General features: G+C 53.6%; 2 protein-coding genes across 6 annotated transcripts in view; one reads left to right on the top strand and one right to left on the bottom strand.

Moving 5' to 3' along the window:
* Nucleotides 1-4,177, top strand: Tor2a (torsin family 2 member A). 4 transcript variants are annotated; one of them, XM_076928515.1, is made up of 5 exons: nt 1-219; nt 1,316-1,581; nt 2,222-2,397; nt 3,040-3,171; nt 3,426-3,603. In XM_076928515.1, exons 1-5 carry the CDS (start codon nt 69-71, stop codon nt 3,526-3,528), a joined length of 828 nt encoding a protein of 275 aa, XP_076784630.1. In that variant the 5' UTR covers nt 1-68; the 3' UTR covers nt 3,529-3,603. The 4 variants fall into 4 exon arrangements, with proteins under 4 accessions (XP_076784630.1, XP_034351849.2, XP_076784628.1 ...); XM_034495958.2 differs by having other exon boundaries at nt 3-219; nt 3,040-3,167; nt 3,426-4,177; XM_076928514.1 differs by lacking the exon at nt 1-219 and adding an exon at nt 980-1,102 and having other exon boundaries at nt 1,402-1,581; nt 3,040-3,167; nt 3,426-4,177.
* Nucleotides 941-13,032, bottom strand: part of Ttc16 (tetratricopeptide repeat domain 16) — a 15,536-nt gene continuing 3,444 nt past the window's right edge. For both annotated transcript variants that reach the window (XM_076928508.1, XM_076928509.1), the window contains exons 6-15: nt 12,924-13,024; nt 12,704-12,833; nt 11,026-11,240; nt 9,953-10,197; nt 9,699-9,840; nt 8,669-8,834; nt 8,189-8,331; nt 7,900-8,023; nt 5,815-5,890; nt 941-4,944 (exon numbers count right to left, since the gene is read on the bottom strand). In XM_076928508.1, the coding sequence (XP_076784623.1) occupies nt 4,316-4,944; nt 5,815-5,890; nt 7,900-8,023; nt 8,189-8,331; nt 8,669-8,834; nt 9,699-9,840; nt 9,953-10,197; nt 11,026-11,240; nt 12,704-12,833; nt 12,924-13,024 (1,971 nt within the window). In that variant the 3' untranslated portion in view covers nt 941-4,315. The remainder of the gene's footprint in view (nt 4,945-5,814; nt 5,891-7,899; nt 8,024-8,188; nt 8,332-8,668; nt 8,835-9,698; nt 9,841-9,952; nt 10,198-11,025; nt 11,241-12,703; nt 12,834-12,923; nt 13,025-13,032) is intronic.

Below are 13,032 nucleotides of genomic sequence, written 5' to 3' on the forward strand. Positions count from 1 at the left end.
CACCGGGAGCTGTAGTTCACAGGTTTTTGGCGGTGGGCGGCCTCTGACCGAAATCGGGCCTCAACCGGATGGCGGTGGCGAGGCTCGGCTGCCGGCCCTGGGGCTCGATTCTCGGGCTGCTCGGGCTGGCCTTGGCTGCCGCCACCGCCTGGGACGTGACTTCTCTGAGCTGCAGCTTCGGCTCGTTCTGCGAATGCGACTTCTGGCCCGACTTGCCGGGTGAGGGGTGGGAGCCGGGGTGGAGGGGCGCGCAGCCGAGAGCTCGCAGGGGGTCGAAACATCTGCGGCCCCGCCGCCCGGGGCTGGCAGAGGTGGGGATTCGAGAGCCTCTGGTACAGACCTGAGGCGAGGGTTGGGAGGCTGCCCGGTGGTAGGAAGCCTTTGACAACGGGGCGCCCGGTGGCTTGTGGTAGGCCTCCCTTGTGCGGACTTGTCACTCCGGGGAGAAACCTGTGGTCGGCTGAACCTGTAGACAGCTGTCATCGACACCGACACGGGGCTGGTGCAATCTGGAGAACCGCCTCGAGGGGGCGGTGCCGCACTGGTCCTTGCTGAGGTGGCTGCTCCTGTCCCTCGTTTGGACGCGTATCCGAGAGGTCTTAGACATGCCTTCGAACCTCTGATGCTTTTTGGGGGTGGGGGTTGGGGTTAGGGGGGAGTTGGGAGGTTGGAGACAGGGTTTCTCTGTATAGCTCTGACTGTCCCGGGACTCACTCTGTAGACCAGGCTAGCCTCAAACTCAGAAATCCGCCTGCCTCTGCCTCCCAAGTGCTGGAGCTAAAGACGTGCGCCACCACCGCCCGGCTGCCTCTGATGCTTTTTGTTTGTTTGTTTGTTTGTTTGTTTTTCAGACAGTCTTTCTACATTGATTAGGCTGTTCTGGACCTCACTATGTGGACCAGGCTGGTCTCAAACTCACAGCGACCCACTTGGCTCTGCCTCCAGAGTGCTAAGGAATTAAGGGTTTGCACCATAATATCCTGGCTGATTTTTTTTTTTTAATATTTATGCTTTGCCTATAGGTATGGGTACTTCCATGTGCCCATGGAAATTAGGTGTTGACTCCTTTGGGATGGAGTTACAGAGAGTTGAGAGCTACCATGTGGGTGGTAGGAATTGAACTTACCTTGGAACTGGAAAGAGATCTCCCTGCCTGTGCCTCCCACTTGCTGGGATTACAGGCATGTTGGAGTTCACTATAAAGGCTGGCCATTGATTAGGAAGATTATTGCTTCTGCCTCCCAGGGGCTGAGATTACAGATATGAGTCAAGAGCCTGTCATCTGCTTTGATATGCATTCCTTTTGTGGCCCTAGGTCTGGAATGTGACCTGGCTCTACACCTGGCTGGCCAGCATTTGGCCAAGGCCCTGGTGGTGAAGTCACTGAAGGCCTTTGTACAGGACCCAACCCCCAGCAAGCCATTGGTCCTTTCCCTGCACGGCTGGACAGGCACCGGGAAGTCCTACGTTAGCTCCCTGCTGGCGCAGTATCTCTTCCGGGGCGGCCTTCGCAGCCCTCATGTCCACCACTTCTCCCCTATCATTCACTTCCCACATCCCAGCCACACCGAGCAGTACAAGGTAGGCTGCATGTGTCCTGGGTCCCTTCTCTCTGTCCTAACCCAGAGAGGGCTCCAAAACACACAGCCAGTGGGAGGCTCAGCCTTCAGAATCTATTAGGAACAGAGCTTGCACCATGAAGAGCTTGCTCTCTGTGGTACCGGGGTGGTGGCAGTCTTGGTGCCTGTGGGTCAGAGACATCATGAGAGACATGGGGATTACACAGGGCAGGTATTACTCACAGGGTTCCTGTGTTTGCGTTACCATCTTCTCTTAAGCTCTTAGCCCCGACTGGTGCTTGGCAAGCAAGCACTCCCTGGTGACTGCCGGCTCTGATGACTATTGTCCCTGATGTCTTAGCTGTCAACACTGCGGGGGCAGATCTAACCTCCCCTGTCAGAAGTCAATAGCTGTCATGAACAGACACACATATCTGGGGCACATACATTTGTATCCCTGTTCTTCTGTTGACTGGCTGTGTGACCTTGGACAAGTCTCTACACCTCTCTGAACTTACTCTCTTACCATCTGTCTCAAGCGGTTGGTGCTGTCTGGAAATGTAGCTCGTGTCCCTTTGGAAATTTTTCTTGGCTTGGGAAGAAGTTCCGGGTTGTGGGGAGTGTCTTGGACTCCTTTGGAATTCCTTTCTCTACCCTCATAGAAGGAGCTCAAGAGCTGGGTCCAGGGGAACCTCACCGCCTGCGGCCGATCTCTTTTCCTCTTCGATGAAATGGACAAACTGCCCCCTGGCCTGATGGAAGTCCTGCAGCCCTTCCTGGGCCCTTCTTGGGTTGTATATGGGACCAACTATCGCAAAGCCATCTTCATCTTTATCAGGTCTGGCCTCCATTGCAAGCAAGCAGGGTGGGGGTGGGGGACACTTGTTAGAGGTCCAGCTCTCCAGCTTGGGTCCGTGGCTGACTTCTCCTTTGACATTCTCAGAGCCCTTCCGGACTCTGACTTTTAGATCCTTGCTGCTCTGTAGAATCCCAGCCTGGTCAACAGTCATCCCTCCTTGGTAGTTGAGAGGACACAAGCCTGGGAGAAAGGGACCAGTGTCCCTCCGACCACAGCCCTGTTTCCAAGCTGTGAGTCCTTAAGCGGAGCGCTGAGCTCTGCTCTCTGTTCTGAAGCTGGAGCAATGGTAATTCCCTACTCTCTTCCTGCAGACAGCTAGTTAAAGGATGCCAAAGGATTTGGTAGCCTGAGGGTGGTAACACACGCATCATCTCAGCGCTCTGAAAAGTGAGTCAGGAGGATGGCTTCAAGTTGAAGCTAGCCTGGGCTACTATAGTAAGAACCCGTGTCATCCCTCACCCCAGATTGTTCTGTGAATTGTAAAGTGCATCACATATACATGTTACGGTGACCTGGTTGTCACAGGGAGAAGGAAATGTGCCACTTTGCTGACCCTGAGTCATGTTAGGTGTGACCCTGTAGTTCTTCATTGAGTCTCAGCCTGGCTTCTTGTGATTTTAGCAATACTGGTGGTGAGCAGATCAACCAGGTGGCCCTGGAGGCATGGCGAAGCCACAGGGACAGGGAAGAAATCAGCCTACAGGAGGTGGAACCAGCAGTCTCCCAAGCTGTGTTGGACAGCCCTCACCGTAAGTTGGCTCAGGGACCAATGTTGGTAGGGCCTTCAGACTTCAGTTTAGTGGGCTGGACACCTAAATCTGAAGCACTGTCCACTACACTGTAGTCCCCCGCCCCCAGTCCCCAGGTTTGTGCACACACGGCTCCGTGACCTGAGCAAGGTGTGTAAGAGCCCCAACTCCTGCAGTATGCACTACACCACCACTAGCCCTGTGAGGCATAGATTCCCGACCAGGAAAGCTTACCATTGCTTCCGTGCCTACCTGCAGATGGCTTCTGGCGGTCTGGCATCCTGGAGGAGCACCTGCTGGATGCTGTGGTGCCCTTCCTCCCACTCCAGCGGCATCATGTGCGACACTGTGTGCTCAATGAGCTGGTTCAGCTGGGCCTGGAGCCCCGTGAGGAGGTGGTCCAAGCTGTGCTGGACAGTACCACCTACTTCCCTGAGGATGAACGGCTCTTCTCCTCCAACGGCTGCAAGACAGTGGCCTCCCGAATCTCGTTTTTCCTCTGAGAACCCCAGGTGGCATCACTGCCTCCTCTGCCGAGACCGAACAAACACAAAAGCCTGGGTGTCTCCTGGAAGAATTCTTTCCTAAGCTGGCTGGCAAGTGGGACCCAGGGCACAAAGTTAAGATGAAGAAAGAAAGGTGCTGGCCAGGCCAAGGAAGAAAGGTCTAGAAGCATCTTTTCCGGGAAATTCCTGGGTACCCTAGAACCTCACAGCCTTGCCCTTGCCCTGCAGTCTGAGCCTGGGCCTTCTCAATGTGAACGGCAACTCAGGGACGAAGGCCCGTGGCTACTTCCAGCTGGGGCTTTTACTGGCATGCCTTGTCTGGCTCCTTTCCCAGATCTCAGCTCACAGCCTCTGGCTGGACCTGGCACTCCAGCCAGGCCAGGGTAACACCTCACAGTTTCAGTAAATGGAAGGACGCAAGCTGCCGCCTAGGCCTGGATTTCAAAGTTTTTAATTTTGTACAAGAAGAGAACAGAGATAATAAACTTAGTCATGGTATCAGAACGTTGACTAAGTTTCTTACTGTCCTGGGAGGAGACAACTTTGCTGCAATCTGTTCACTACTCGGCAAGGGCTTCATTGGCCCTTTGAGGGAGTAGTATAATAGCCATGGCTGTGCGAATCTCTGTCTCCTGGGAATTGTTAGACTTCCTTAGTTAAAAGCTTAGTCAGTTCCAAGAAGCTTTCACTATTGCTGAAATCTGCTGATGTGCTCTCACTGAAGCTTGAGGTACCATCAGCCTTGCTGGGCCCTGGAGTCTGGTCTGGGGGCTCATTGGTGCTGCTGATGGTCCCACCGCTGTCCTGGTGGGTTGTGCTGGAAGTCTTTGTTAGTTTCTGGCTGCTGCTCTTGGTCTTGAGTTTCCAGCCCTGGGCTCGAACAGCCTTAGCTCTTCTGACTCTCTCCTTTAGGCTCAGGGTCGACCTGGACTTGCTGGGCTTTGGGACCTCAGGGGCTTCTGTCATGCTGACGCTCTGGCTGGGATCCCTGGGAGCCTCTGTCTTGCTAGGCTTTGGGCCTTTGGTGGCCTTTGCCTTTTTGGTGGAGCCCCTTTGGCCATCAGCAGGTGTGAGCTCAGTGACGTTCTGGCTTAGGTAGTCCGAGATCACCTGGACAACCTTGGAGCCCCGGGTAAATTCCACATTCTTCTTGGGTCCTGAGGACTGTCCCTTTGACAGTGTGGACTCAGAGGATGCTATAGCTGTGTAGGAAGTGCTCCTATACTCCTCACTGGTCGACGTCTCCGGCCCCGACGTGCTGATGCTCATAACTGGAAAAGTGTGTCAGGAGCAACCATTGACCTCTCAAGGCAGCTACGGGAAGACAGAGCTTCCAGGCAGCCTCCAGCCCATAACCCTGAGGCCTACCAACTTCCACCAGGCCCACCTTCTCAATGTGTCTGGGCTGTGGGTGACAAGAAGCTGCCCAAACAGCACTGACCCAGCCTGCCTTCTCTTTGAGCTCTCCCCAGCCCCTTGCTCCCACAGGCCTCTGACCTCTGCCCCAACCCATCTTACATGCCGCTGATTCCAACTCTTCTTTCAGCTCCCTGAAGCCCACCCTGACCCCTCTAAAGGTCTAATCACACTCTGCCCCCTAAGCCTCACTCCCATTTGCCCAGCTGGCTGCTCCTCCTCAACCACCCCCGCCCCCAGCTGACTTAGGATTCACTTCCTGCGGCGGGGACTGAGTCAGTCACTCATCCCCGTCACTAGTGGCTGGGATGGGCCTGCCCTGGGGCACTTGGGCCACCACAGTTTAGGAGATGATAAGCAAATGAAAGGAAGGGGACTAACACTGCCCCCCTTGCACTCAGCAGCCCCACACCAGGGGGCGATAGGGAGCAGCTTTCTTGCTTTGCCCTTTCATCCCCTCTTGGCTGGTGATAGCAAAACTGGGAGTCAAAACCTGATGGATATGCATGAAGTTTGTGGCTTAGTTCAGGGACATAGTGAGGAACAGAGAGAACAAACAGGCTGTGGAGGGTGACTCCCCTGTGCTGGCCACCATCCCACTAAATCCCCACACCATCTCTTGTGAGGTTGGGACAAAGCTATCCAGGGCAGAACCAAAGGTCAAGCTCAGTACTTGGCCTCTCTGTCGCTCTCTGCTAGGCGTAGCAGGAATGGCAAGGACTTACGGCTGAAGACAGAACCTGAGGAGGTCTGGTCCACATAGCTGTCTGTCAGGGATGTCCTCCTGCGAGAGGCCTTCACCTATAGCAAGAATCAGGCTGGGGAGCTGCAGACTGGTAGACTCCTGCACCCACATATGTTTGCAAGGTCACAGGACAGTCTAGCCAATTTTTTTTTTCTTTTCTGTCTAAGACGGGGTTTCTCTGTGTAACCCAGGCTGTCCTGGAACTCGGATCTGTCTGTGCATCCCGAGTGCCGGGATTAAAGGTGTGTGGCTGTGCCACACAGCTAGCAGTCGTTTTTTAAAAAATATTTACTTTCCACTTTGTAAAATGTGTATGTGTGAGTGTTTGTGTGTACACAGACTACAGGTGCTCACAAAGGTCAGAAGAGCGCACTGGATAGATGGAGCTGGACTTACAGGCATTTGTGCACAGCTCCGTGTACGTGCTGGAGACCAAACCCAGGTCCTCTACAAGAGCAGTAGTGAATTAACCACTGAGTCATAGCTCCTCCCACCCATTTGATGTTGTTGTTGTTATGTTGCTTTGTTGTGTTTTTCCAATCAAGCATCCTTTGTCCCGTGTTTAAGAGTTCTTCACAGGGACTTGGTTAGGATGGGTGGGAAGGCCAAAAGCCTAAGACTGCAGTGCAGGCAGGACATTTAGTCAGGCCAGACAGGCATCAGACCCTAGAAAGGTAGTGCAGGATGAACACTGGTTCACATGGGGCCAGGCTTCTGTAAACTAGAGCGACGAGCCCTGGGAAATGCAAGTTAGGAACTGAGAAGTCTTCTCACAGCACACTCTTTGGTTCCCCGTGGGCTACCCTGTTTCATAGTGTGGAGGACCAAGTCTCTGAGCCCTGAAGTAGCCTGCTGAGGGGAGAACAGGCTTTGTATCCCGCAGGACTGGTGCCCTCCTCCAGCCACGATCACATCTGTAGCTGGGGAGAAAGAGGTAAACTTCACAGGCACCTGCCAGCCGTCCTGTTGGGCCTTGCGCTGTGCCCATCTCAGCTTATCTCTCAGAGAGACGATGCTCACAGTGACGTCAAGGGTGCACAGGTGCAGGTTCTTTCCTATTAACATGAACTAGGAAGGGCACTGGTACAGCATGCGCTGCCGCTGCGTGACCCTTATAAACGTAACACTTAGGGAAAGGAGCCAGAGATGGGGCAGCAGACCATACTTGTTCATTTAAAACAAAGGTAAGTTTCACATATAGAGTTAGGAATTGGGGCAGCCTTGTGCAGAAGTGGGGGGTGGGGCAGGGACCTAAGAGGGTGCATGTCCAAACAGCCTTCTGGGAGCTGAGAATGTGTTTGTTGACTTGGATGTTGAGGCCATAGCACACTCCGTTTGTGAAAATTCAGCTAACCCTTCACTTAAGACTTGTGCACTGAAAAATGGTTGTGGTGGCTCATGCCTATAGTTCCATTGCTTTGGAGTCTAAGGGGAGAGGACTGCTGTAAGTTTGAGGTCAGCCTACGCTAAGTTCTAGGTCAGCTGAGTTACATAGCAAGACACTGGCTCAAAAACAAACAGATGAGGCTGGAGAGATGGCTCAGTGGTTAAGAGCACTGACTGCTCTTCCAGAGGCCGTGAGATATGTAGGTCACGCACCTACTATGCAAGCTTGAGCACCTGAGTTGAAATTCCCAGCATGTCTGCACAATCTGGAATGGCTGTGTGCACCTGCAGCCCCAACACTGCTGCAGAGTGGATGAAGTGGAGGCAGGAGGTTTCTGAGGCTGCCTTAGTCTCAGTAAGGTGGAAAATGATAGGGAAGGAGGAATACCCAGCATCCTCCTGTGGCCTCCACATGGGCATGTGTCCTACACAGACAACACACATACACCACAAACCACCTGCTCCGCGCCCTCCCCCCCCCCCCCCCGACAGTGTATTTTTCTATGCTAGACAACGGAAAGACTATAGGGCCAGTTTAGGAAGGCAAGGCACGGTGGCCAGTGTCCCAAGCATATGATCATGCACAATCACAGGGCCACCCTCACGTGTGTGTCACCATCTCAGATGAGGGTAGGTCAGGCTCACATTAGACTCCAGGAGCCTCAGGACTTCCACTCACCTTTTTGGCCTCTGCCACCTGCGGAGCCTGGAAAATAGTCACTTCCTCTTCAGGGGTCTCAGGAAGTTCGTTCTTCCAGGACCTCACCAGGGCCTGGGCTTTCTTACGTTCCATTATCCGCTGCCTATCAAGTTATGGTCCCAGGGCTCCTGATCAGTCTCTGGAGTCTGAATTGCTGTCCCCAGAGAACAGGCAGTGCAAGCCCTACAAAGCAGCTGGCCCAGAGGGATTCCGAGTCCCCACCAGTTCCCACCCCGGTCAGAAGTCCCTGTTCCAAGCATAAGCTTACACCACAGTGCTTTGAGGGTAGATGTTCTTCGGCCCATTTTCTATCATCCTACTTAGCTGGAGCTTAGCCAGTTCGGCCACTTGGCTCTTAAGCACGTTCTCCACAGTCATGCCAGGAAAGAGGCTGTTCATCATTCCAGACATCTGCCAGGAAAAGAACCACCAGAGTTGGAACAGTGAACAGAAGGTTAGTGCTACCTTGACCTCGGATGAACAAGGGAGACCTCTGTAGACTCCCTAAACTAGGGCCTTTTAACCCAGATGGAGCAGACCATGAGAAGTGGACAGTTCCCCAATGGGAGCCAGGCAGGACAGGGACTAACTTCTGAACAATAAGGCCTGTCTGAGTCTTGCTGCACCTGAGGGGCAGGAGGGGGATGGTAACACTAGTGAGGGAGAGGGCTAGTGGGGGTAGCAGCTAAATGTCACAGTTCTCTTTTAGGGACAGGATAAGAGCCTTTCTGGCTCAGCAGGAGCCCACCTTTGGATGTTTGGGGTTCAGAAGCAGCACAGTAGCAACATCCTGGCGGGCCCCTATAATGTTCTGCAGGAACTGCCGGCACTTGGCCCGGTGCAGGTAGTACTGGGGTTTCTGAGGGCTGTGCCTTATGGCCTCCGAGAAGTGCTCCTCTGCTGTCTGGAACTGCCTGAGGGACATGCCCAAGGCTGCCATGAACTTCCAGGAAAGGTGGCAGCTACTAGTTACCAAGGAGTTGAAGGAAAACTAGGAGCCTCCGCTCCTGGCCTGCTCTTCTCGCCCACCTCTGTCAGCCATACCCTTGATGGACCTGACAGTTGAGTACTATAACTTTGGTGTACCCTTTTTTTTTGTTTGTTTTATTTAAATTTTTTGAGACAGGGTCTCCATATCTAGCCTTGACTTTACTGGAACTCAATATGTAGACCAGGTGGCCTTGAACTCTTAAAGATCCACCTGCTTCTACCTTCCAAGTAACATGGGCCACTACACCTGGCCCTAACATTTTAAAAAATGTGTATGGCTGTTTCTCCTATGTGTATGTTTGCGTACCATTTGCATGCTTAATCACTTGGAACTGGGACAGTGAATGACAGTGGGTGCTGGAAACCAACCTAAGTCCTGGAGGAATCGTTAGAGGGAGGCTAGTTGGGAGGGTAAGGTAGGTCTTGAAAATAGCATTCTGAATCATACATGATTGAATATTTATTTATTTTTCATTAAAAAGCTTAATTTAGCCTTTAATCCCAGCACTTGGGAGGCAGAGGCAGGCGGATTTCTGAGTTCGAGGCCAGCCTGGTCTACAGAGTGAGTTCCAGGACAGCCAGGACTACACAGAGAAACCCTGTCTTGAAAAACAAAACAAAACAAAACAAAACAAAACAAAACAAAACAAGCAAACAAACAAAATCTCTGTCCAGAAGACAACTGTGGCTTCTGGTGAACCCTTTCCCAGCCAGCACTGCCCTTAGCCACGCCCTCCTCAGCCCCCCCCCCCCCCCCCCCCCCCCCCCCCCGCCTGCCTGTGACGCACCTTTGTCTCTGCTGGCAGAAGCCCATCTTCTCCTGCAACACACCCATGCGCAAGTTGGCTCCTTCATCCAGTGGGCTCAGAGCCAGCGCTTGCTTGTAGTCTGCCTCCGCGAAGATCAGGTTGCCCAGCTGGAAGAAGCAATCTAGGACCCGAGGGCGAAGTCTGAGTGCATCCCCAACTCCCTGAGCAAAAAGCTAGGGCCCAGTCTGGACTCCTTGGGCAGTTAGCAAAGGCCTGACCACCTCCCAGCTCACCCCCACGGTTGATGTACAGGCCCTTCTCGCTCTGCTCATCTCTAATAGCCTTGTTCAGCAGCAGCACGCCCTCCTGATAGGCACCGTGGATGTAGCAGTGCACAGCAAAGTCGTTGTAGGTCAGCAGCAGCTGGCGCTGTGCCTGCTTCACTAGGCTGTCCTGGGTGTCAGTCATCATGTCCAGCGCCTTCAGGAAGTCTTCCACAGCTGAGTCAAATTGCTGGAGCCGTCTGCGCAAGGTGCCCCTATTGTGGTGGACAGGGCAGGTAGCAGGGAGGGACACAAGGGCTAAAGCATCCCGTTTGTCTAGAAAGCTGCTGCCCACCCTGGACCTTCTTTGTTTGTTTGTTTGCTTTGTTTTTTTGTTTTGTTTTTCGAGACAGGGTTTCTCTGTGTAGCCTTGGCTGTCCTGGAACTCACTCTGTAGACCAGGCTGGCCTCGAACTCAGAAATCCGCCTGCCTCTGCCTCTCTACCCTGGACCTTCTGACCCATGACTCTATTCATGAATTCTGCCTCAAGCCCTAGGTCTAGCCTCTGGGGCTGGCCAGAGATTGCTGCTTGGATAACTTATTAGTCCTCTGGGTTTGTTATTTCTAGTTTGAAGCCATGTATGTGGCAGCATCTATGTTCAGTATAACTTTGTGTACTTAGTTTCTGGGAATTTTATGTTTCTGGGAATTGAACTCAGGTTGACAGATTTGTTCGGCAAGCTACTTTACCTGCTGAGCCCATCACATGCCCCTGTGCAGGCCTTTGTGTATACACACTTTAGCCAACTATCTAGATGAGAAAATCCAGGATTAGGGAGAGATTGAATGGCACCACATCCTTGGGGGACTAGATACAACCCCTAGTCTCATGCCCTCCCAACACGAACTACTCAGCAGGCCTGGCTGGAGTCCTAAGATTCCCAGGTGACCATGGAGACCACCTCTATGGTGCCATGACCCCAGTCAAAAGCAGGGAAAGGTTATTAGTGGTTAGAGAAACTGAAGCCTGGGAAGGGTCAGAGACTCTCCTGAGACCATGAAGCAGGTCTGCAGGAGGTCCAGCCCCTCTGCACCCTAGTACCGGAAGAGGAAGAAGCTGGGATCCAAGGGATTGTTCTCAATGGCACAGCTGACACACTTCAGCGCACGGTGCAGCTTCCCCTGCACAGCCAGGATGCTGGCATCTTGGAGAGACTGCTTGGCCTGGTCTACCATCTTCTGGAGCAGCCCTTTGGCTTGTGCATGCATGGGATCTAGGAGTAAGGCGTATCGAAGGTCCTGATAGCAGAGCTTGGCCTGCAGGGGTGGAGGGGTGGTACCATCTCAGTAGGGGGTGGAGGAAGGCAGGCCTCTAGGAGACAAACTACCACACCATCCCTCCTGTGTCCCCGCCCGGCATTACTGTGTTACATCTCTGGCTCTTGAATGAGGCAGTCCCCAGCCTCCACATCCTTTCCAGGTATAACTTAGGTGAGGCAGGTCAGCCTTGGTCTTATCTCCTGGTAGGAGTCCTGTGGTGAGGGGACTGTGTGGCCTCATCCTCTCCTGCATTCTTTCTCCACTCCCTGTCCTTTACACCACCGACAGCAGCTGTGACCAAGGGCAGACTGAGGTCTGGGTGTGAGCAGAGACTATCCCTAGGCAAATGCCTTTCACCAGTGTGCAGGTTAGCCCAGTCTTAGCAAGCACCTCACTGCCCTGTGGGTAACTGGTTGGAGGGTAACCTGGAGGACTGAGGAGTGGCTGAGGTGGGTTTGGCCTGGAAAACTGGCTGGCTGGCCCTGGTCAAGTCACTTCTGGGCTGTTTGACTATTCACCTTCCTTCAAGGGTTCTTGGCAGTCTTGGGGATGAACCTGGGCAAAGGTCTGGGTTCAGAACAGCCCTTCACAGGACGCAAGTGGAGGCGGGGACCAGAAATACATATGAAGAACAGACTCTTGCCTTTGAGGGAGACGCCCACTGAGTCACTCGTATGACACTACAGCCCAGCCTCTGGCTAGACCCTGCCTGGCCACCCTTACTCAGCCACTCCCCATCTTGGCCTGGTAAGAAGAAATGAACCTACCCTTCCCCCTCTCATCTCTGGCTCCTCTCCATCTTGTTGGTACCCCCCGACTCCCATTTACCTAGAATGCCTACATTCTCAACCTACTCCCTGTGACCTTGCATCCCTGCATCCCTGCATCCCTTGTCCCCAAGTTGTTCCCTGCATTCTCTGTTCCCATGCTCAGCCCAGCAGGGAGGCAAGGAGCTTTAGAACCTGTCCACTGTAAGGATGAAAGGAAGGCAGGTGCTGGGCATGGGGTGCACGCCTTCAATCCCAAAAGAAGCAGGTGGATCTGTGGGTTCTAGGACAGCCAAGGCTACATAGAAAAACCCTGTCTCAAAAAACCCAAAAGAGGCCCCCCCAGCCCTCCCTACCAATGACAACCCAAAACAGAACAACAAACAGAAAGAAAAGAAACAAAGAAAGAAAGGAAGGAAGGAAGGAAGGAAGGAAGGAAGGAAGGCAGGCAGGCAAGAGGAAGAAGCACTTCAGCTAAAGTCTATGTTGTCCTGGATGCCACACAGCTGAGGGCTGGGGACATGGCTCAGCTTCCTACCATAGAGCCTGGGCTGAGTGGTGAAGGACCAATGCCTGAGTAGGCAGGGTCCTTAGGTACTGTGTGGAGAGCTGGCCTTGCCTCCTTTATCACCTTGGGACACACCGGGGGTCGGGGGTAGGGAGTGCCGCTGTCCCGCCCACTGTGCACACTACCTTCTGGAAGAAGTTGTAGAGCCGAGCCCGGAGGATGTAGACATCAGCGTTGGCCCTGCCCTGCTTCACTTCCCTAGTGATGAGGGCAAGGCAGTCGTGATGCCGCTTGAGGGCCAGCAGGCAGGCCATGCTGAGGGCAGAGGGCAGAGGGCACTCAGCCTGGGGCAGTGAGAGGCTGCTGCCGGGAGAGGGCAAGGTGTGAGGGGGGGCAGGGGCTCACCATCGGTAACTGAAGGAAGCATTTTGGGGCTGGAGGTCGGAGGCTTGCAGGAAGACATAGAGGGCTTCCTGGAAGTCACACAGGTCATACAGACACTGGCCCTGAGGAG

Source organism: Arvicanthis niloticus, chromosome 2, assembly GCF_011762505.2.
Source record: "Arvicanthis niloticus isolate mArvNil1 chromosome 2, mArvNil1.pat.X, whole genome shotgun sequence".
NCBI lineage: Eukaryota > Metazoa > Chordata > Mammalia > Rodentia > Muridae > Arvicanthis > Arvicanthis niloticus.